At 41.5% G+C, this 25,395-nt stretch overlaps 1 protein-coding gene across 1 annotated transcript in view; it reads left to right on the forward strand.

Annotated features, from left to right (window-relative positions):
• thbs3a (thrombospondin 3a) overlaps window positions 1-21,742 on the forward strand; it is a 122,451-nt gene extending 100,709 nt beyond the window's left edge. The window contains exons 21-23 of the mRNA XM_034173744.1: window positions 4,305-4,477; window positions 16,241-16,380; window positions 21,123-21,742. Coding sequence (XP_034029635.1) covers window positions 4,305-4,477; window positions 16,241-16,380; window positions 21,123-21,184 — 375 coding nt within the window. The 3' untranslated portion in view covers window positions 21,185-21,742. The remainder of the gene's footprint in view (window positions 1-4,304; window positions 4,478-16,240; window positions 16,381-21,122) is intronic.
• Window positions 21,743-25,395: the final 3,653 nt, after the last annotated feature.

Genomic DNA, 25,395 nt, shown 5'->3' on the forward strand with positions numbered 1-25,395 from the left:
GACATCACAAGGAAGGTTTCAGTTGAGTCTCAGAACAGTCAATATGATGCCCGTATCTGCTGACTCTGGCTACATCACAACAAACCCATCAGTGGATAAAGGGGCAGAGTGTGGGTGGCTCAGTGTGTGATGATGGAATCCTGAACACTCTCTTCCTACGAACCAGCTAAGCTGATGTGCTAACCTGTGTTCATGTGTTTATTAAATTATATTTTTGGGGACTGTGCTGTGATTTTCATGATAGTTTACTTTGTTGTGGACATTAAAAGTTATGAGCCACTTATTTTCTCAGTAATTGCACATGAATTGTACATTGGAGAGGTGATGGTCTAGTGGTTAAGTGATGGGCTTGAGACCAAGGATCTTCAGTTCAAACCCCATCCTGACTGGAAAATCACCCTTGGGTAAGGTCCTTAGTCCCCTAGTTGGTCCTGGTGTGTAGTGAGCACCTTGCATGGTCGCGCCATGACATCGGTGTGCGAGTGTCTGTATGAATGGGTGAATGCGAGGCATTGTGAAGCACTTTGAGCTTCTGATTTAGATGAAGAAGCTCTATATAAATACAGTCCATTTACCATTAAGTGGAGCTATCGGAAGAAGCTGCCAAGAGCTGCTAAAACTGCTAACACTGTTAGCATACAACATTAACTAAGACGAGACTTTGACTTGGTGTAAATATTACAGCAGAGATGTTCACAGATTATCCGTGAGGATGTTTGTCCGCAACAAGACAGATTATTCTCTTACTGATTGGCTAATAAAATACTCCAAACAAACAGACACAACAAACAATATGGAGCTGAGCTGAAGACACGCCCACAGTTAATCAGACCTTTATGTCTTAAATCATTTTAAACTAAGAAGTTATAAAAAAAAATCCCCCCCATCCACTTGTCATACTGGCGGAAATTATGGAGACCAAAACTGTTGTTTTCAACATGATTATTTCTATTCTAAAGTTGGACATTTTAACATAGTCTCCTATGGGGACATGCTCTGTTTTGGAGCCAGTCACAAGTGGCCAGTCAAGGTATTGTATATTTTCTTTCTGCTGGCATTTCATCTGACCAGGGCAGCGTCTCCACATCTGGAGTTGGTCCCCGGGTGCCGGACTGTGGCTACACACTGCCCCCAGTGGTTGAATTGTGTCAAACTGTAATTATGATGGTTAAATGGGTTGGTAAGGTTAGACCTCACTTTTGTGAAGCGCTTTGAGGCAACTTTGTTGTGATTTGGCACTATATAAATGAAAATAAATTGAAATTGAAATTAAATGCAGAGGATGCATTTTGTTGTATATATGAATGCACAAAAACAATAACAGAAATTATTATTATTAATTATTCATTTGTTCAGTTTCAGCTGCTTATCCAGGTTGTGGTGGCAGCAGAGCAAGCAGCTCATCCCACACTTCCCCATCCTCGGCCAAGTCCTGTAATTCTTCCAAGCGGGGTCCAAGGTGTTCCCAAGGCAGCTGGGAAGTACAGTAGTGTTCAGAATAATAGTAGTGTTATGTGACTAAAAAGATGAATCCAGGTTTTGAGTATATTTCTTATTGTTACATGGGAAACAAGGTACCAGTAGATTCAGTAGATTCTCACAAATCCAACAAGACCAAGCATTTGTTCTGTGGGCCGCCGAAGAGGAGGTACTGCTGGCCCACCACCAGAGGGCACCCTGCCTGTTGGCACTTTTCGGGCTCCAGAGGGCGCACTGGCCAGGTCGATCCTCCAAGTGCACCGTTTGGCTGTCAGCTGTCTGACATCACTCATCACCTCATTCCATAAAAGCCTGGGAAAGACACCATAACTCGGCCGAGTTATCATCTTACCACGCAGGTAAACCAACTCAGCCGTTTTGTGCCGTACGCACATTCATTGTTACTGAAGTCTTTGCAGTTGTGACTTATACTTGCAGCTTGTAGCCAAGTTTGTGGAAGTTGGAGGAGTTGGCGTCTCCACTCCTCACTTCTGACTTACTAAGTATAACAATTGACACTACACGTCCTCCAGTTTTTCCTCTGCACTCTGGGAGTATTTGGATTTATTCCTACAAGAGGATTTCTGTGAGTTGTTGACTGTTTGCTGGGTCAACACACACCCACCCTAACCTGTTTTTGTTCCTGCCAGCAGTACCGGGTCTGACAGCCACGAGCGGTGGCCACCTGGGGGAATCAGGACTTGGCGGCTCTGGTGTGTTGCAAGTCTCCATTGGCGGTGGAACTTCGTGGGTCCCGGCTCTTCTCTGGATAGGCTTCTCCTACCCTTGGTTATTGATTGACTTTAGCATATTTGGTTTTGTTGCACATTTGCATAATAAATTGTTATTTATTTGAATTCCTATTGGCCGTTCATTTACGCCCCCTGGCGTGGGTCCGTGCATTTCACTTCCCCAACAGCATTCATGATATGCACACTCTTAAGGCTATGAAATTGGGCTATTAGTAAAAAAAAAAAAAAGTAGAAAAGGGGGTGTTCACAATAATAGTAGCATCTGCTGTTGACGCTACAAACTCAAAACTATTATGTTCAAACTGGTTTTTTATCAATCCTGTGAATCACTAAACTAGTATTTAGTTGTATAACCACAGTTTTTCATGATTTCTTCACATCTGTGAGGCATTAATTTTGTTGGTTTGGAACCAAGATTTTGCTGGTTTACTAGTGTGCTTGGGGTCATTGTCTTGTTGAAACACCCATTTCAAGGGCATGTCCTCTTCAGCATAAGGCCACATGACCTCTTCAAGTATTTTGACATATCCAAACTGATCCATGATACCTGGTATGTGATATATAGGCCCAACACCATAGTAGGAGAAACATGCCCATATCATGATGCTTGCACCACCATGCTTCACTGTCTTCACTGTGAACTGTGGCTTGAATTCAGAGTGTGGGGGTCGTCTCACAAACTGTCTGCGGCCCTTGGACCCAAAAAGAACAGTTTTACTCTCATCAGTCCACAAAATATTCCTCCATTTCTCTTTAGGCCAGTTGACGGCCTAAAAAGAAATGGAGCAAATTGTAACCTCTTCTACACATGTCTTTTATTTAACAGAGGGACTTTGCGGGGGATTCTTGCAAACAAATTAGCTTCACACAGGCGTCTTCTAACTGTCACAGCACTTACAGGTAACTCCAGACTGTCTTTGATCATCCTGGAGCTGATCAATGGGTGAGCCTTTGCCATTCTGGTTATTCTTCTATCCATTTTGATGGTTGTTTTCCGTTTTCTTCCACACGTGTCTGTTTTTTTTATTTTTTTATTTTTTTTGTCCATTTTAAAGCATTGGAGATCATTGTAGATGAACAGCCTATAATTTTTTGTACCTGCGTATAAGTTTTCCCCTCTCCAGTCAACTTTTTAATCGAACTACGCTGTTCTTCTGAACAATGTCTTGAACGTCCCATTTTCCTCAGGCTTTCAAAGAGAAAAGCATGTTCAACAGGTGCTGGCTTCATCCTTAAATAGGGGACACCTGATTCACACCCGTTTGTTCCACAAAATTGATGAACTCACTGACTGAATGCCACACTACTATTATTGTGAACACCCCCTTTTCTGCTTTTTTTTTTACTAATAGCCCAATTTCATAGCCTTAAGAGTGTGCATATCATGAATGCTTGGTCTTGTTGGATTTGTGAGAATCTACGGAATCTACTGGTACCTTGTTTCCCATGTAACAATAAGAAATATACTCAAAACCTGGATTAATCTTTTTAGTCACATAGCACTACTATTATTCTGAACGTTACTGTATAATCCAGCATGTCCTAGATTTTCTGTAGTGTCTCCTCCCAGTTGGACGTGCCTGGAATACCTCCCTAGGGAGACCACCAGGGGGCATCTTCACCATGTGCCTGAACCACCTCAGTTGGTCTCCTTTTGATGTGAAGAAGCAGCGACTCTACTCTGAGTCCCTCCTGGATACTTGAGCTTCTCACCCTGTCCAGCAGTGTAAGACCAGATACCCAACAGAGGAATCTCATTTCTGCTGCTTGTATCTGTGGTCTGAATCTTTCAGTCATAACCCAAAGTTCATAGGAGTGTAAATCAACTGGTAAATTGAGAGTCTCACCTTCCGGCTCAGCTCCTTCTTCACCTCGATGGACTGCTAGGTACAGTGTCTGTAAAACATCAGACTTCGTCCCATGCCATCATGTGGCAGCAAAATTATCCCTGACAGCAAAATTACAGTTGTCTCGTGTGGAGGGTGGAGATTCCATGACTCCTTCTAAAACTAAACGTAGGAATGGATGAATTTCTTCATAAGATCATGTCTTTCACCTTGATGCGTCCACTAGGCGGTGAAGTCCCGGACTGGACCAGGAGAGTTCCTGAGGAATGCCCTGTGGCACACTGGTGACACACCTGGAGAGGTGAAGCTCCTTTGGCAGGATCCTCGAAACGTTGGCTGGAAAGACAAAACCTCGTACCGCTGGCAGCTCAGCCACCGACCACAAGTGGGTTACATGAGGTGAGACCCAAACCAGACACAAGTCCTGGCCCCCCCCCAAAACCAACACACATTACTGATACTACACTACACTACACACTCCCTCGGTTCTCACTCGCGGTGCCAACATGCGGATCCAGGGTAGGGTGGATCCGCATGTTGATTTGGCAAAAGATTTGCGCCCGATGCCCTTCCTGACACAACGTCACATTCAGTGGTGGGCACACTTCCGATAACCGATAATTATTGAAAATAATGTTTTCATTATCGGATTATCTTTTCAGATAACTTTGAAAACTATTATTGGACTAATTATCTTCCGCTGGACAAGCTGGACATGCCCTGACATGTCCAGCTTTTCCACAATTTCACGGATAGTCACGCGACTGAAAAGCCACCGTAAGCCGTCTGAATCTTCCGAATGGTTGACGAGCTGGGCATGTTACAACATGTCCTGTGAGACTTCAACACGGAGGTGCTGTTGCTGCGCCGTCAGCTTCGTACCGATGAATTTCGCTGCTACTCTTTTCATGGCAAAATCTTCTGTCACAGTGGAATGTGCCGAAAACGTGCTGATGTCCACCTCTTCCGCAATTTCTCGGATAGTCACACCACGGTCCCACATCACCACAGCGTTCACTTTGGAAATGATCTGGTCATTTCAGCATGTTGATGGCTGACCGGAGCGTGGCTCGCTCTCCACCGTTGTGCGGACGTCTTCAAACCGGTTGTACAGCTCCTTAATCTGTGTGATGCCCAGAGGATCGTCACCGAAAGCCGTCTGAATAATCCGAATGGTTTCCACCTGGCTGTCGTCGAGTTTGTGGCAAAATTTGATGCAGTCGCCCTGCTCCAGTCGTTCCGCCATTTCCTTGCAAAGAAAAAACGACGAGAGACTCCACCCATCCTCACACAAAGGCTGCTTACAAGCAAATGACGCAACTGACAGGCGTGAAAAAAATCACGCATGCGCACGAAGGTTCAAGGTTTGCTCATGCAAGCACACGTGATTCAAATCCATCAGGTTTTTGCAAAAAATATAAAGGTCCGATACTTTTCTAACAGACCTCATATGTGTATGTGTGTGTATACGTATATGTGTATGTGTGTGTGTGTGTATATATGTGTATGTGTGTGTGTGTGTGTGTGTATATATGTATGTGTGTGTGTGTATATATGTATGTGTGTGTATGTGCATGTTTGTGTGTATGTGCGTGTGTATATGTGTATGTGTGTGTGTATGTGTGTATATATGTATATGTGTGTGTGTATGTGTGTGTATATATATATATATCAATCAATCAATCAACTTTTTTCTTGTATAGCGCCAAATCACAACAAACAGTTGCCCCAAGGCGCTCCACATTGCAAGGCAAGGCCATACAATAATTATGAAACACAGTCTACGTCTAAAGCAACATAACCAAGGGATGGTCCAGGGTCACCCGATCCAGCCCTAACTATAAGCCTTAGCGAAAAGGAAAGTTTTAAGCCTAATCTTAAAAGTAGAGAGGGTATCTGTCTCCCTGATCTGAATTGGGAGCTGGTTCCACAGGAGAGGAGCCTGAAAGCTGAAGGCTCTGCCTCCCATTCTACTCTTACAAACCCTAGGAACTACAAGTAAGCCTGCAGTCTGAGAGCGAAGCGCTCTAATGGGGTAATATGGTACTACGAGGTCCCTAAGATAAGATGGGACCTGATTATGCAAAACCTTATAAGTAAGAAGAAGAATTTTAAATTCTATTCTATCATTAACAGGAAGCCAGTGAAGGGAGGCCAACACGGGTGAGATATGCTCTCTCCTGCTAGTCCCCGTCAGTACTCTAGCTGCAGCATTCTGAACCAACTGAAGGCTTTTTAGGGAACTTTTAGGACAACCTGATAATAATGAATTACAATAGTCCAGCCTAGAGGAAACAAATGCATGAATTAGTTTTTCAGCATCACTCTGAGACAAGACCTTTCTGATTTTAGAGATATTGCGTAAATGCAAAAAGGCAGTCCTACATATTTGTTTAATATGCGCTTTGAATGACATATCCTGATCAAAAATAACTCCAAGATTTCTCACAGTATTACTAGAGATCAGGGAAATGCCATCCAGAGTAACGATCTGGTTAGACACCATGCTTCTAAGATTTGTGGGGCCAAGTACAATAACTTCAGTTTTATCTGAGTTTAAAAGCAGGAAATTAGAGGTCATCCATGTCTTTATGTCTGTAAGACAATCCTGCAGTTTAGCTAATTGGTGCGTATCCTCTGGCTTCATGGATAGATAAAGCTGGGTATCATCTGCGTAACAATGAAAATTTAAGCAATACCGTCTAATAATACTGCCCAAGGGAAGCATGTATAAAGTGAATAAAATTGGTCCTAGCACAGAACCTTGTGGAACTCCATAATTAACTTTAGTCTGTGAAGAAGATTCCCCATTTACATGAACAAACTGTAATCTATTAGACAAATATGATTCAAACCACCGCAGCGCAATGCCTTTAATACCTATGACATGCTCTAATCTCTGTAATAAAATTTTATGGTCAACAGTATCAAAAGCAGCACTGAGGTCCAACAGAACAAGCACAGAGATGAGTCCACTGTCCGAAGCCATAAGAAGATCATTTGTAACCTTCACTAATGCTGTTTCTGTACTATGATGAATTCTAAAACCTGACTGAAACTCTTCAAATAGACCATTCCTCTGCAGGTGATCAGTTAGCTGTTTTACAACTACCCTCTCAAGAATCTTTGAGAGAAAAGGATGGTTGGAGAGTGGCCTATAATTAGCTAAGATAGCTGGGTCAAGTGATGGCTTTTTAAGTAATGGTTTAATTACTGCCACCTTAAAGGCCTGTGGTACATAACCAACTAACAAAGATAGATTGATCATATTTAAGATTGAAGCATTAAATAATGGTAGGACTTCCTTGAGCAGCCTGGCAGGAATGGGGTCTAATAAGCATGTTGATGGTTTGGATGAAGTAACTAATGAAAATAACTCAGACAGAACAATCGGAGAGAAAGAGTCTAACCAAATACCGGCATCACTGAAAGCAGCCAAAGATAGCGATACATCTTTGGGATGGTTATGAGTAATTTTTTCTCTAATAGTCAAAATTTTGTTAGCAAAGAAAGTCATGAAGTCATTACTAGTTAAAGTTAATGGAATACTCAGCTCAATAGAGCTCTGACTCTTTGTCAGCCTGGCTACAGTGCTGAAAAGAAACCTGGGGTTGTTCTTATTTTCTTCAATTAGTGATGAGTAGAAAGATGTCCTAGCTTCACGAAGGGCTTTCTTATAGAGCAACAAACTCTTTTTCCAGGCTAAGTGAAGATCTTCTAAATTAGTGAGACGCCATTTCCTCTCCAACTTACGGGTTATCTGCTTTAAGCTACGAGTTTGTGAGTTATACCACGGAGTCAGACACTTCTGATTTAAAGCTCTCTTTTTCAGAGGAGCTACAGCATCCAAAGTTGTCTTCAATGAGGATGTAAAACTATTGACAAGATACTCTAACTCCCTTACAGAGTTTAGGTAGCTACTCTGCTCTGTGTTGGTATATGGCATTAGAGAACATAAAGAAGGAATCATATCCTTAAACCTAGTTACAGCGCTTTCTGAAAGACTTCTAGTGTAATGAAACGTATTCCCCACTGCAGGGTAGTCCATCAGGGTAAATGTAAATGTTATTAAAAAATGATCAGACAAAAGGGAGTTTTCAGGGAATACTGTTAAGTCTTCTATTTCCATACCATAAGTCAGAACAAGATCTAAAATATGATTAAAGTGGTGGGTGGACTCATTTACTTTTTGAGCAAAGCCGATAGAGTCTAATGATAGATTAAATGCAGTGTTGAGGCTGTCATTCTCAGCATCTGTGTGGATGTTAAAATCGCCCACTATAATTATCTTATCTGAGCTAAGCACTAAGTCAGACAAAAGGTCTGAAAATTCACAGAGAAACTCACAGTAACGACCAGGTGGACGATAGATAATAACAAATAAAACTGGTTTTTGGGACTTCCAATTTGGATGGACAAGACTAAGAGACAAGCTTTCAAATGAATTAAAGCTCTGTCTAGGTTTTTGATTAATTAATAAGCTGGAATGGAAGATTGCTGCTAATCCTCCGCCCCGGCCCGTGCTACGAGCATTCTGACAGTTAGTGTGACTCGAACAGGCTGTGGAGCAGCACAGGTAACGCACGACAACAGTGCTAAAAAATAAAATAAAAATCCACTGGACAGGCTGTGGAACAGCACAGGTAACACACGACAACAGTGCTAAAAAATAAAATAAAAATCCACTGGACAGGCTGTGGAGCAGCACAGGTAACACACGACAACAGTGCTAAAAATAAAATAAAAATCCACTAGACAGGCTGTGGAGCAGCACAGGTAACACACGACAACAGTGCTAAAAAATAAAATAAAAATCCACTGGACAGGCTGTGGAGCAGCACAGGTAACACACGACAACAGTGCTAAAAATAAAATAAAAATCCACTAGACAGGCTGTGGAGCAGCACAGGTAACACACGACAACAGTGCTAAAAAATAAAATAAAAATCCACTGGACAGGCTGTGGAGCAGCACAGGTAACACACGACAACAGTGCTAAAAATAAAATAAAAATCCACTGGACAGGCTGTGGAGCAGCACAGGTAACACACGACAACAGTGGTAAAAAATAAAATAAAAATCCACTGGACAGGCTGTGGAACAGCACAGGTAACGCACGACAACAGTGCTAAAAAATAAAATAAAAATCCACTGGACAGGCTGTGGAGCAGCACAGGTAACGCACGACAACAGTGCTAAAATAAAATAAAAATCCACTAGGCAGGCTGTGGAGCAGCACGACAACAGTGCTAAAATAAAATAAAAATCCACTGGACAGGCTGTGGAGCAGCACAGGTAACACACGACAACAGTGCTAAAAATAAAATAAAAATCCACTGGACAGGCTGTGGAGCAGCACAGGTAACACACGACAACAGTGGTAAAAAATAAAATAAAAATCCACTGGACAGGCTGTGGAACAGCACAGGTAACGCACGACAACAGTGCTAAAAAATAAAATAAAAATCCACTGGACAGGCTGTGGAACAGCACAGGTAACGCACGACAACAGTGCTAAAAAATAAAATAAAAATCCACTGAACAGGCTGTGGAGCAGCACAGGTAACGCACGACAACAGTGCTAAAAAATAAAATAAAAATCCACTGAACAGGCTGTGGAACAGCACAGGTAACGCACGACAACAGTGCTAAAATAAAATAAAAATCCACTGGACAGGCTGTGGAGCAGCACAGGTAACACACGACAACAGTGCTAAAAATAAAATAAAAATCCACTGGACAGGCTGTGGAGCAGCACAGGTAACACACGACAACAGTGGTAAAAAATAAAATAAAAATCCACTGAACAGGCTGTGGAGCAGCACAGGTAACACACGACAACAGTGGTAAAAAATAAAATAAAAATCCACTGAACAGGCTGTGGAGCAGCACAGGTAACACACGACAACAGTGGTAAAAAATAAAATAAAAATCCACTGAACAGGCTGTGGAGCAGCACAGGTAACACACGACAACAGTGGTAAAAAATAAAATAAAAATCCACTGAACAGGCTGTGGAGCAGCACAGGTAACACACGACAACAGTGGTAAAAAATAAAATAAAAATCCACTGGACAGGCTGTGGAGCAGCACAGGTAACACACGACAACAGTGGTAAAAAATAAAATAAAAATCCACTGGACAGGCTGTGGAGCAGCACAGGTAACACACGACAACAGTGGTAAAAAATAAAATAAAAATCCACTGGACAGGCTGTGGAGCAGCACAGGTAACACACGACAACAGTGGTAAAAAATAAAATAAAAATCCACTGGACAGGCTGTGGAACAGCACAGGTAACGCACGACAACAGTGCTAAAAAATAAAATAAAAATCCACTGGACAGGCTGTGGAACAGCACAGGTAACACACGACAACAGTGCTAAAAAATAAAATAAAAATCCACTGGACAGGCTGTGGAGCAGCACAGGTAACGCACGACAACAGTGCTAAAAAATAAAATAAAAATCCACTGGACAGGCTGTGGAACAGCACAGGTAACGCACGACAACAGTGCTAAAAAATAAAATAAAAATCCACTGGAACAGGCTGTGGAGCAGCACAGGTAACAGCACGACAACAGTGCTAAAAAATAAAATAAAAATCCACTGGACAGGCTGTGGAGCAGCACAGGTAACGCACGACAACAGTGCTAAAAATAAAATAAAAATCCACTGGACAGGCTGTGGAAGCAGCACAGGTAACAGCACGACAACAGTGCTAAAAAATAAAATAAAAATCCACTGGACAGGCTGTGGAGCAGCACAGGTAACACACGACAACAGTGGCAAAAAATAAAATAAAAATCCACTGGACAGGCTGTGGAACAGCACAGGTAACGCACGACAACAGTGCTAAAAATAAAATAAAAATCCACTGGACAGGCCTGTGGAGCAGCACAGGTAACACACGACAACAGTGCTAAAAAATAAAATAAAAATCCACTGGACAGGCTGTGGAGCAGCACAGGTAACAGCACGACAACAGTGCTAAAAATAAAATAAAAATCCACTGAGCAGGCTGTGGAGCAGCACAGGTAACGCATACAACAGTGCTAAAATAATAAAATAAAAATCCACTGGACAGGCTGTGGAACAGCACAGGTAACGCACGACAACAGTGCTAAAATAAAATAAAAATCCACTAGGCAGGCTGTGGAGCAGCACGACAACAGTGCTAAAATAAAATAAAAATCCACTGGACAGGCTGTGGAGCAGCACAGGTAACACACGACAACAGTGGTAAAAAATAAAATAAAAATCCACTGGACAGGCTGTGGAACAGCACAGGTAACGCACGACAACAGTGGTAAAAAATAAAATAAAAATCCACTGGACAGGCTGTGGAGCAGCACAGGTAACGCACGACAACAGTGCTAAAATAAAATAAAAATCCACTAGCAGGCTGTGGAGCAGCACAGGTAACGCACGACAACAGTGCTAAAATAAAATAAAAATCCACTGGACAGGCTGTGGAGCAGCACAGGTAACACACGACAACAGTGGTAAAAAATAAAATAAAAATCCACTGGACAGGCTGTGGAACAGCACAGGTAACGCACGACAACAGTGCTAAAATAAAATAAAAATCCACTAGGCAGGCTGTGGAGCAGCACGACAACAGTGCTAAAATAAAATAAAAATCCACTGGACAGGCTGTGGAGCAGCACAGGTAACACACGACAACAGTGGTAAAAAATAAAATAAAAATCCACAGGACAGGCTGTGGAACAGCACAGGTAACGCACGACAACAGTGCTAAAAATAAAATAAAAATCCACTGGACAGGCTGTGGAGCAGCACAGGTAACGCACGACAACAGTGCTAAAATAAAATAAAAATCCACTGGACAGGCTGTGGAGCAGCACAGGTAACACACGACAACAGTGGTAAAAAATAAAATAAAAATCCACAGGACAGGCTGTGGAACAGCACAGGTAACGCACGACAACAGTGCTAAAAAATAAAATAAAAATCCACTGGACAGGCTGTGGAGCAGCACAGGTAACGCACGACAACAGTGCTAAAATAAAATAAAAATCCACTGGACAGGCTGTGGAGCAGCACAGGTAACACACGACAACAGTGGTAAAAAATAAAATAAAAATCCACAGGACAGGCTGTGGAACAGCACAGGTAACGCACGACAACAGTGCTAAAAAATAAAATAAAAATCCACTGGACAGGCTGTGGAGCAGCACAGGTAACGCACGACAACAGTGCTAAAATAAAATAAAAATCCACTAGGCAGGCTGTGGAGCAGCACGACAACAGTGCTAAAATAAAATAAAAATCCACTGGACAGGCTGTGGAGCAGCACAGGTAACACACGACAACAGTGGTAAAAAATAAAATAAAAATCCACTGGACAGGCTGTGGAACAGCACAGGTAACGCACGACAACAGTGCTAAAAAATAAAATAAAAATCCACTGGACAGGCTGTGGAGCAGCACAGGTAACACACGACAACAGTGGTAAAAAATAAAATAAAAATCCACTGGACAGGCTGTGGAACAGCACAGGTAACGCACGACAACAGTGCTAAAAAATAAAATAAAAATCCACTGGACAGGCTGTGGAGCAGCACAGGTAACGCACGACAACAGTGCTAAAATAAAATAAAAATCCACTAGGCAGGCTGTGGAGCAGCACAGGTAACGCACGACAACAGTGCTAAAATAAAATAAAAATCCACTGGACAGGCTGTGGAGCAGCACAGGTAACACACGACAACAGTGGTAAAAAATAAAATAAAAATCCACTGGACAGGCTGTGGAACAGCACAGGTAACGCACGACAACAGTGCTAAAATAAAATAAAAATCCACTAGGCAGGCTGTGGAGCAGCACAGGTAACGCACGACAACAGTGGTAAAAAATAAAATAAAAATCCACTGGACAGGCTGTGGAACAGCACAGGTAACGCACGACAACAGTGCTAAAAAATAAAATAAAAATCCACTGGACAGGCTGTGGAGCAGCACAGGTAACACACGACAACAGTGGTAAAAATAAAATAAAAATCCACTGGACAGGCTGTGGAACAGCACAGGTAACGCACGACAACAGTGCTAAAAAATAAAATAAAAATCCACTGGACAGGCTGTGGAGCAGCACAGGTAACGCACGACAACAGTGCTAAAAAATAAAATAAAAATCCACTAGACAGGCTGTGGAACAGCACAGGTAACGCACGACAACAGTGGTAAAAAATAAAATAAAAATCCACTGGACAGGCTGTGGAACAGCACAGGTAACGCACGACAACAGTGGTAAAAAATAAAATAAAAATCCACTGGACAGGCTGTGGAACAGCACAGGTAACGCACGACAACAGTGCTAAAAAATAAAATAAAAATCCACTGGACAGGCTGTGGAGCAGCACAGGTAACGCACGACAACAGTGCTAAAATAAAATAAAAATCCACTAGGCAGGCTGTGGAGCAGCACAGGTAACGCACGACAACAGTGGTAAAAAATAAAATAAAAATCCACTGGACAGGCTGTGGAGCAGCACAGGTAACGCACGACAACAGTGGTAAAAAATAAAATAAAAATCCACTAGGCAGGCTGTGGAGCAGCACAGGTAACGCACGACAACAGTGCTAAAAAATAAAATAAAAATCCACTGGACAGGCTGTGGAGCAGCACAGGTAACGCACGACAACAGTGCTAAAATAAAATAAAAATCCACTAGGCAGGCTGTGGAGCAGCACAGGTAACGCACGACAACAGCGCTAAAATAAAATAAAAATCCACTAGGCAGGCTGTGGAGCAGCACAGGTAACGCACGACAACAGCGCTAAAATAAAATAAAAATCCACTGGACAGGCTGTGGAGCAGCACAGGTAACACACGACAACAGTGCTAAAATAAAATAAAAATCCACTGAACAGGCTGTGGAGCAGCACAGGTAACGCACGACAACAGCGCTAAAACAAAATAAAAATCCACTAGACAGGCTGTGGAGCAGCACAGGTAACGCACGACAACAGTGCTAAAATAAAATAAAAATCCACTAGGCAGGCTGTGGAGCAGCACAGGTAACGCACGACAACAGTGCTAAAATAAAATAAAAATCCACTAGGCAGGCTGTGGAGCAGCACAGGTAACGCACGACAACAGCGCCAAAAAATAAAATAAAAATCCACTGGACAGGCTGTGGAGCAGCACAGGTAACACACGACAACAGTGCTAAAAATAAAATAAAAATCCACTGAACAGGCTGTGGAGCAGCACAGGTAACCACGACAACAGTGCTAAAAAATAAAATAAAAATCCACTGAACAGGCTGTGGAGCAGCACAGGTAACACACGACAACAGTGCTAAAAAATAAAATAAAAATCCACTGAACAGGCTGTGGAGCAGCACAGGTAACGCACGACAACAGCGCTAAAACAAAATAAAAATCCACTAGACAGGCTGTGGAGCAGCACAGGTAACACACGACAACAGTGCTAAAATAAAATAAAAATCCACTAGACAGGCTGTGGAGCAGCACAGGTAACACACGACAACAGTGCTAAAATAAAATAAAAATCCACTAGACAGGCTGTGGAGCAGCACGACAACAGTGCTAAAATAAAATAAAAATCCACTAGGCAGGCTGTGGAGCAGCACAGGTAACGCACGACAACAGCGCCAAAAAATAAAATAAAAATCCACTGGACAGGCTGTGGAGCAGCACAGGTAACACACGACAACAGTGCTAAAAAATAAAATAAAAATCCACTGAACAGGCTGTGGAGCAGCACAGGTAACGCACGACAACAGCGCTAAAACAAAATAAAAATCCACTGGACAGGCTGTGGAGCAGCACAGGTAACACACGACAACAGTGCTAAAAAATAAAATAAAAATCCACTGAACAGGCTGTGGAGCAGCACAGGTAACGCACGACAACAGCGCTAAAACAAAATAAAAATCCACTAGACAGGCTGTGGAGCAGCACAGGTAACGCACGACAACAGTGCTAAAATAAATAAAAATCCACTAGGCAGGCTGTGGAGCAGCACAGGTAACGCACGACAACAGTGCTAAAATAAAATAAAAATCCACTAGGCAGGCTGTGGAGCAGCACAGGTAACGCACGACAACAGCGCCAAAAAATAAAATAAAAATCCACTGGACAGGCTGTGGAGCAGCACAGGTAACGCACGACAACAGTGCTAAAAATAAAATAAAAATCCACTGGACAGGCTGTGGAGCAGCACAGGTAACGCACGACAACAGCGCTAAAACAAAATAAAAATCCACTGGACAGGCTGTGGAGCAGCACAGGTAACACACGACAACAGTGCTAAAAAATAAAATAAAAATCCACTGAACAGGCTGTGGAGCAGCACAGGTAACACACGACAACAGTGCTAAAATAAAATAAAAATCCACTAGGCAGGCTGTGGAGCAGCACGACAACAGTGCTAAAAAATAAAATAAAAATAAAAACGAAAGCGTTAGCAAGCTAGTTAGCTTGCCAACGCTGATGAAGGTTAGCTGATAAAAGAGCTCCGTCGCGATGCTTCGACCGTTAGAGGTCTTCTTTAGGCGTTGGAGCACGGTGAAAAAGTAAAAAAAAGTAAAAAAGTCTTGAAAAAGACTGTTAATTCAAAGAACTCAAACAGCTCAGTTCAAACAGCTAACAGATACAGCATACGTGTGTGTATGTGTGTATATATGTATATGTGTGTGTGTATGTGTGTGTATATATATATATATGTACGTGTGTGTATGTGTGTGTATATATATATATATATATGTACGTGTGTGTATGTGTGTGTATATATATATGTGTACATGTGTGTATATGTGTGTGTGTATATATGTACATGTGTGTGTATGTGTGTGTGTATATATGTACATGTGTGTGTATGTGTGTGTATATATATATGTGTACATGTGTGTATATGTATGTGTGTGTATATGTATGTGTGTGTGTATGTACGTGTGTGTGTGTGTGTGTGTGTATATGTATGTGTGTGTGTGTATGTACGTGTGTGTGTGTGTATATGTTTGTGTATGTGTGTGTATATGTATGTGTATGTACGTGTGTGTGTGTGTGTGTATATGTATGTGTATGTACGTGTGTATGTGTGTGTATACCTCTGCAGTATTAAAGTATGTGTTGTAGTTGCAGCTGGTATCTGCAGTTGTGTGTGTTTTCAGGGTGAAGCTGTTTGAGGGCGCTGCCATGGTGGCGGACTCCGGCGTGTTGGTCGACACCACGATGAGAGGCGGCCGACTCGGCGTCTTTTGCTTCTCACAGGAAAACATCATTTGGTCCAACTTACGCTATAGATGTAACGGTATGACCTTTGACCCAGTCCACACCAGACAGTCTGTAGACATTCTGTGTTTCAGTTCAGGTCTTGCTAGTTTGCCTAGATAGAGAGAGTGGCGACATGTGACTCGTGGTGCCATGTTGTGTTCAAAATAGTGTTCATTGTTAATGTGTCTGCATGTAAATCAGCTATTTTATTTATTTATTCACTGAAAATGTCAGGTTGTTGTGCATTTGGAGGCAAAAATAGATACAACAAGGGCTTCAAGATGTACAGATTCCCTTCAGATCTGAACAGTAGAAACATTTGGGAAAATAAAGTCAGCGTGAGGGATGGAAGCAACGTCATCATCAAAACTTTGAGGTAAATTTATTGTTCAGTCCCATGTACAGAAAAACTCACCTAAACCGTCATTGTATAAACCAGATATTCAGTCACCAGACAAAAAAAAAAAGTCCCAAAGTTTTTGTATTGTTTCCCATGAAATAAACACCGTATATAACAGATTTTGTAAAACGGATTTTTCACTCACATCAAATAAAATGTCCAGTCTGAACATGATGTGTTTCCATTAAAAACCCAGAGCAGTCTGGATGTGCACAGTAACAGAGGTACAAATTAAAGTTCAGCTCTGACACACACAGATTTGTGGAAAGTGGGACTGGAGTCATTTCAGTGATTAAAAGTCTGACCGTTTATTTATTTTTTCACACGTGTTCAGACTCAGCCTGACGTGCAGCTGTTAAATCAGACACAAAAGGCTGTGATTTGACACTTTTCTGCTTTCACTCCTTCCTCTCCCATCATATTTTAACAGTTTTTACAATTCGCACGCAGATTACAAATGGATCAGAAAAGTCCACAATTTTACAACACAAAGTGACTTGTAAAGGGGCTTTCATTGTGACAGTTATGTTGCTTGTGGAGAGACTGTTATTGTGATAGTTGCGTGACTTGTCGAGAGGCTTTAGTTGACTTGTAAAGGGCTTCATTGACAGTTATGTGACTTGTAAAGGGGCTTTCATTGTGACAGTTGTGTGACTTGTAAAGGGGCTTTCATTGTGACAGTTGTGTGACTTGTAAAGGGGCTTTTATTGTGACAGTCGCGTGACTTATAAAGGGGCTTTTATTGTGACAGTTATGTGACTTGTAAACAGGCTTTTATTGTGACAGTTATGTGACTTGTAAAGGGGCTTTTATTGTGACAGTTGTGTGACTTGTAAAGGAGCTTTTATTGTGACAGTTGCGTGACTTGTAAAGGGGCTTTTATTGTGACGGTTATGTGACTTGTAAAGGGGCTTTTATTGTGACACGTGACTTCTAACGGGGCTTTTATTGTGACAGTTATGTTGCTTGTGGAGAGACTGTTATTGTGATAGTTGCGTGACTTGTCGAGAGGCTTTTATTCTGACAGTTATGTGACTTGTAAAGGGGCTTTCATTGTGACAGTTGCGTGACTTGTAAAGGGGCTTTCATTGTGACAGTTGTGTGACTTGTAAAGGGGCTTTCATTGTGACAGTTGTGTGACTTGTAGAGAGACTGTTATTGTGACAGCTGTATGACTTCTAAAGGGGCTTTTATTGTGACAGTTACGTTGCTTGTACAGAGACTGTTATTGTGACAGTTGCGTGACTTGTCGAGAGGCTTTTATTGTGACAGTTATGTGACTTGTAAAGGTGCTTTTATTGTGACAGTTGTGTGACTTGTAAAGGGGCTTTTATTGTGACAGTTATGTTGCTTGTAGAGAGACTGTTATTGTTACAGTTGCGTGATTTGTAGAGAGGCTTTTATTAGTTATGTAACTTGTAAAGGGGCTTTTATTGTGACACTTGCATGACTTCTCAAGGGGCTTTTATTGTGACAGTTGTGTAACTTCTAAAGGGGCTTTTATTGTGACAGTTGCATGACTTGTGAAGGGACTTTTATTTTGACAGTCGCGTGACTTGTAACGGGGCTTTTATTGTGACAGTTGCATGACTTCTAAAGTGCTTTTATTGTGATAGTTTGTGACTTGTAAGGGGCTTTTATTGTGACAGTTGTATGACTTGTTAATGGACTTTTATTGTGACAGTTGTTTGACTTGTAAAGGGGCTTTTATTGTGACAATTCTCTGACTTGTAAAGGGGCTTTTTTGTGATAGTTCTCTGACGTGTAAAGGGGCTTTTATTGTGACAGTTCTCTGATTTGTAAAAGGGCTATTTTGTGATAGTTCTCTGACTTGTAAAGGGGCTTTTTTGTGACAGTTCTCTGACGTGTAAAGGGGCTTTTATTGTGACAGTTCTCTGATTTGTAAAGGGGCTATTTTGTGATAGTTCTCTGACTTGTGAAGTGGCTTTTTTGTGACAGTTCTCTGACTTGTAAAGGGGCTTTTTTGTGATAGTTCTCTGACTTGTAAAGGGGCTTTTTTGTGATAGTTCTCTGACTTGTGAAGTGGCTTTTTTGTGACAGTTCTCTGACTTGTAAAGGGGCTTTTTTGTGACAGTTCTCTGACTTGTAAAGGGGCTTTTTTTGATAGTCTCTGACTTTAAAGGGCTTTTGTGATAGTTCTCTGACTTGTAAAGGGGCTTTTTTGTGATAGTTCTCTGACTTGTGAAGTGGCTTTTTTGTGACAGTTCTCTGACTTGTAAAGGGGCTTTTTTGTGATAGTTCTCTGACTTGTAAAGGGGCTTTTTTGTGATAGTTCTCTGACTTGTAAAGGGGCTTTTTTGTGATAGTTCTCTGACTTGTGAAGTGGCTTTTATTGTGACAGTTCTCTGACTTGTTTAGTGGCTTTTATTGTGACAGTTCTCTGACTTGTAAAGGGGCTTTTTTGTGATAGTTCTCTGACTTGTAAAGGAGCTTTTATTGTGATAGTTCTCTGATTTGTAAAGGGGCTTTTTTGTGATAGTTCTCTGACTTGTAAAGGGGCTTTTTTGTGATAGTTCTCTGACTTGTGAAGTGGCTTTTTTGTGACAGTTCTCTGACTTGTAAAGGGGCTTTTTTGTGACAGTTCTCTGACTTGTAAAGGGGCTTTTTTGTGATAGTTCTCTGACTTGTAAAGGGGCTTTTTTGTGATAGTTCTCTGACTTGTGAAGTGGCTTTTTTGTGACAGTTCTCTGACTTGTAAAGGGGCTTTTTTGTGACAGTTCTCTGACTTGTAAAGGGGCTTTTTTGTGATAGTTCTCTGACTTGTAAAGGGGCTTTTTTGTGATAGTTCTCTGACTTGTAAAGGGGCTTTTTTGTGATAGTTCTCTGACTTGTGAAGTGGCTTTTATTGTGACAGTTCTCTGACTTGTTTAGTGGCTTTTATTGTGACAGTTCTCTGACTTGTAAAGGGGCTTTTTTGTGATAGTTCTCTGACTTGTAAAGGAGCTTTTATTGTGATAGTTCTCTGATTTGTAAAGGGGCTTTTTTGTGACAGTTCTCTGACTTGTGAAGTGGCTTTTATTGTGACAGTTCTCTGACTTGTAAAGGGGCTTTTTTGTCATAGTTCTCTGACTTGTGAAATGGCTTTTATTGTGACAGTTCTCTGACTTGTGAAGTGGCTTTTATTGTGACAGTTGTCTGACTTGTGAAGTGGCTTTTATTGTGACAGTTCTCTGACTTGTGAAGTGGCTTTTATTGTGACAGTTCTCTGACTTGTTTATTGGCTTTTATTGTGACAGTTCTCTGACTTGTAAAGGGGCTTTTTTGTGATAGTTCTCTGACTTGTTTATTGGCTTTTATTGTGATAGTTCTCTGACTTGTAAAGGGGCTTTTTTGTGACAGTTCTCTGACTTGTGAAGTGGCTTTTATTGTGACAGTTGTCTGACTTGTGAAGTGGCTTTTATTGTGACAGTTCTCTGACTTGTGAAGTGGCTTTTATTGTGATAGTTCTCTGATTTGTAAAGGGGCTTTTATTGTGACAGTTCTCTGACTTGTGAAGTGGCTTTTATTGTGACAGTTCTCTGACTTGTTTAGTGGCTTTTATTGTGACAGTTCTTTGACTTGTAAAGGGGCTTTTTTGTGATAGTTCTCTGACTTGTGAAGTGGCTTTTATTGTGACAGTTCTCTGTCTTGTAAAGGGGCTTTTTTGTGATAGTTCTCTGACTTGTAAAGGGGCTTTTTTGTGATAGTTCTCTGACTTGTGAAGTGGCTTTTATTGTGACAGTTCTCTGTCTTGTAAAGGGGCTTTTTTGTGATAGTTCTCTGACTTGTGAAGTGGCTTTTATTGTGACAGTTCTCTGACTTGTGAAGTGGCTTTTATTGTGATAGTTCTCTGATTTGTAAAGGGGCTTTTATTGTGACAGTTCTCTGACTTGTGAAGTGGCTTTTATTGTGACAGTTCTCTGACTTGTTTAGTGGCTTTTATTGTGACAGTTCTTTGACTTGTAAAGGGGCTTTTTTGTGATAGTTCTCTGACTTGTGAAGTGGCTTTTATTGTGACAGTTCTCTGTCTTGTAAAGGGGCTTTTTTGTGATAGTTCTCTGACTTGTAAAGGGGCTTTTTTGTGATAGTTCTCTGACTTGTGAAGTGGCTTTTATTGTGACAGTTCTCTGTCTTGTAAAGGGGCTTTTTTGTGATAGTTCTCTGACTTGTGAAGTGGCTTTTATTGTGACAGTTCTCTGACTTGTGAAGTGGCTTTTATTGTGATGGTGCCTGGGTGCAGTTACCTGACCTGACCTGAGTGCCCTTCACATTAAAAGCCGTCACTTTAATGTGTTAAAGATGTTTTTGTGCATGTGGCGGACAGACGGCGATGTTTGCGCACATTTGTGATTCATCGTCTTGATGTGTTTGTGTTTCAGACACGGTGCCTGAAGACTTTCTGACTCATCGAAAACAGTTTCTGATGCACATTCAGGTCTGAGAGGGACATACTGGTCGTCACGGTGACCGTCTCCTCCCTGTGCCGCTCCTGTTTTTTTTTTGTTTGTTTTTTTTAATCGATTCAGAACACTGGACATGTTTCGGGACTTGTCTGTGGGACGGGTTAAACACATGTGAGGGCAGAGCCAGAGACAAGCAGGGCGTGTCCTCAGATCTTGTCTGTCTGTCGTCTTCAGTTGATCAGTGTCAGAGCTACAGTCAGGTCAGTAAATATTTGGACATTGTTATGTCTTTTTTAGGATTCTTCTCATGTTCACATGTCGCAGTTCTTCAGTTTGCAGACCAACAAAGTGACGTCCAGTCACAGACACTGCAGCTTGGTGGCTTCCCTCACCTGTCTGCTCCTTCAGCCTGTTTTAACAAACTGTGTCAGACCCTTTACATTTCTTGAAATTTAATGAAACTCCACCTTTTTCCTGATGACCTGTCAATCAAAGGCAAGAAGACAGACCTGTGTCAAAATGTACGTGTCTTTTTTTAATAATGGAAAAACTGTAAATTGTCCCGTATTTATAAATAAATCAAATGTGTGAACATTTTTCACTTTTAAAAATTCACAGTGATTTCAGATGGAGTTTATAACAAAGTCCAATTGTATTTAATGGAGGGTTTTTTTTGTTGTTGCCATAATTTGATTATTGATTGATGATCAGTAAATGTCTCTGTGTTGTCTTACAGAAAAACAAACAAACAAAAAAACAGCCTTTATTATGTTTATTGTTCTTAAATTGAGGTTTGTCATATTGGTATTTTTTTTTTTTTCGGTGTATCTGATTTATATTCAGACTGTAGCCGTTCATTTGTGTTTTATCATTTCACCACCAGAGGGCAAAAATCAGCTGGATGGGTTGAAAGCATCACTTCTTGTTCTCTCTGACTGACACTGGGACACTGTTCTGTGGGAGCTCTGAGGCTTTTGAAATGTTCCTGAACCATGTGTTTCAGACACCCTCTCTACTTTTAAGATTAGGCTTAAAACTTTCCTTTTTGCTAAAGCTTATAGTTAGGGCTGGATCAGGTGACCCTGAACCATCCCTTAGTTATGCTGCTATAGACTTAGACTGCTGGGGGGTTCCCATGATGCACTGAGTGTTTCTTTCTCTTTTTGCTCTGTATGCACCACTCTGCATTTAATCATTAGTGATCGATCTCTGCTCCCCTCCACAGCATGTCTTTTTCCTGGTTCTCTCCCTCAGCCCCAACCAGTCCCAGCAGAAGACTGCCCCTCCCTGAGCCTGGTTCTGCTGGAGGTTTCTTCCTGTTAAAAGGGAGTTTTTCCTTCCCACTGTAGCCAAGTGCTTGCTCACAGGGGGTCGTTTTGACCGTTGGGGTTTTACATAATTATTGTATGGCCTTGCCTTACAATATAAAGCGCCTTGGGGCAACTGTTTGTTGTGATTTGGCGCTATATAAAAAAAAAAATTGATTGATTGATTAAAGGACATGTCTCACATTTTTAACATCCCAGTTAGTAAGGCAACGTAAAAGTGCTCATGACCGTAAGTGTCTCTGCACACGTGTGCTAATAATTACTGATCTCTGATGTATTTTAGTTTTCTCACTCTGAGCATTAGCAGGTGCATTTCCAGAAAACATTTCACTCGGCAATCCTCAGGAGTTTTCAGTGTGAGACGTCCTAATTAGCAAAACAGAAACATCCTGTTGACTGACAGACAGAGGGAAACAAACCTGCTCTGTCCAGAAATGAAGCTTCTGAGCTGCTGTTTGAATGTGATGGCTCAGATTTACAGAGAGCAGATGACACGCTTCAGCCCGAAACTCATAACTTTTTCAGCGTGTCAGATTTTGTAACCTAAAGTGTGCGCTGTTTGTTACTGAGGAGATGGACACGGGACATCTGACACCGTTTTAACAGATGGCCTGGAGATGGATTTGTTAGAATATATTATTTCCAGGAGTTCATGGACGTTATTTTACTTGCCACAATTGACAGAGGCAGAGCTGCAGCTGGCGATTTCACACTTTGATCACGTGAAGTTTACATTTGGAAATTAATCCATAGAACAACGTTGAGTCTGGCATGTTCAGGATTTTACCTCTTTTGTGTTTTGTGGCTAAATTGAATTTTTTTTTAACTTTGAGTGTAAATTTGGAGCTGGAATGTGTGCGTGCTGTGAAGCTTGCTGTGTGTGTGTGTGCGTGTGCGCACTGTGCAGCTGACGTGACGCTCGTTTTTCCCCTGGCAGCAGATGTTTTGTTTTTTTTTTTGTTTTTTTTAGATTTTATTTAACATCACTCATAGTTAATTGTGCGCAAAGCTGAACCTGGAGCTGAAATGGTCACTGACAGGCTGTGTTTCTGACTCGTGGCCATGCAGCTGCACTAAACCTCACAGCTGCTGCTTTTACCATGACTGCATCAAAATGAACAGTTTTCACTTAAAAACGAGTCATCATAACACAACATCACACTTATGTCAACTTTGGAATTAATCTGTGCCTCAGTTCTTAACGTTAGCAGCTACATTCCATTGAAGCGCACGCTGGGACGCTTCTGGTAATCACGTCACCGCTGTCAGAAGCACCCGAGTACTCATGACTACTTTGTTTTCAGATGTCGCCGTAGCCGTTTGTTGTGAATGTCGTATACTTTGAAACCGGTCATGGAAGTGTAATCCAGGTGGATCATCAGATGGTCACTAACAGCCTAAATCTAAATGGTTATATTTTGGTGTGACATGTCCTTTAACTGCTCATCATATTTATTGTTTGTTGATGTCACATGAATACAAAAAGCTGTTCTGGGAATAAGAATGTTGAACTCTTTAAAAAATGTCCATGATGTCCAAAAATGGTGCTGTCCCCAACTCATCCATCCATTTTCTGTACTCGTTTACTCCAACTGAGGGTCACAGGGGGCTGGAGCCTATCCCAGCAGTCACAGGGTGTGAGGCGGGTTAAACCTGGACAGGACACCAGTCTGTCACAGGGACACATAGAGACAAAACAAACACATTCACACCTACGGACAATTTAAAGATTCCAATCCACTTAACCTGCATGTCTTTGGATGTGGGAGGAAGCCGGAGCACCCGGAGGGAACCCACACAGACATGGGGAGAACATGCAAACTCCACACAGGAAGGACACAGGTGGGAATCGAACCCATGACCTTCTCACTGTGAGGCAACAGTGCTAACCACTGTGCTGCCATGTGCCCAACCCTTGGTTTAAATTTAACGAGTTCTATTCTGAGATTTCTTACATTTTGTAGACAAACTACCATTTTTCATTTGACTAATGATGTTCATTCAAACTCCCTGCATGAAGTGTTATTTTTTTCCATTGTGACCTACATCCCCTAAAGTCTCATGTCAGTGCTGTTACCAAACACTTCCCTCAGTTCCTCACTTGGCCAATAGGTGGTTCTCACTGTCTTGGTCATTGCAGGGAAGTTCAAAGTGGAATCAGGAGCGTCTGAGCTGTTCAAACTGGTTAGTTTTGGATATTTTGACCAGGACATTTCATGTGAATCACACGTTACTGTGCTGTTAGTTTTATTGACATAGACATTGCGAAAAGTTGCCTATCGGTGCACCGAGGCACAGATACCATCCAATTGTAAGCAAAAATATACACACTAAAGCTCATGCATGGCACGTGTGTTATCAAGTTTTTGTCAGTGCTGTTACCGTCAGTGCTGTTATGGTCGTCATGGAGCCACCAAGGTAAATCTATCTGCTAAAAGTAATGAAGGCAAAGCCTCTGACCGAGCGCTGTGTTTCTCTCTCAAAAAATATTGAAGTTGTTTGAAATATTGTAAACATCGAAGATTCAATTGGGCAATATTATTTTAATAATTTCCTTCAGGGGTTGATAATTTCATTAAAAATGTGATATTTACACAACAAAATATATTTATTCTCCTGACTTATGTGTCACTGACAGTGTGTAATATGAAATATGTATATGTCGCAAACGTGAATGAGCAAAGCTCTTCAGCATCTCACCATCTCATTTAGGTCCTTCACACTGTTTTTGAGCAAATGCTTCAGGGGAGCATTAGCATGGCTAAAACCTTAGAGCTTCTGGGGGGACTCCACCCCACACACACCCCCCACCAGAGGTGTCAAGTAACGAAGTACAAATACTTCGTTACTGGACTTAAGTACACTTTTTAGGTATCTATACTTTACTCCATTACTTATTTTTCTGCCTACTTCTAACTTCT

This window comes from Thalassophryne amazonica, chromosome 7 (genome assembly GCF_902500255.1).
Source record: "Thalassophryne amazonica chromosome 7, fThaAma1.1, whole genome shotgun sequence".
NCBI classification, from domain to species: domain Eukaryota; kingdom Metazoa; phylum Chordata; class Actinopteri; order Batrachoidiformes; family Batrachoididae; genus Thalassophryne; species Thalassophryne amazonica.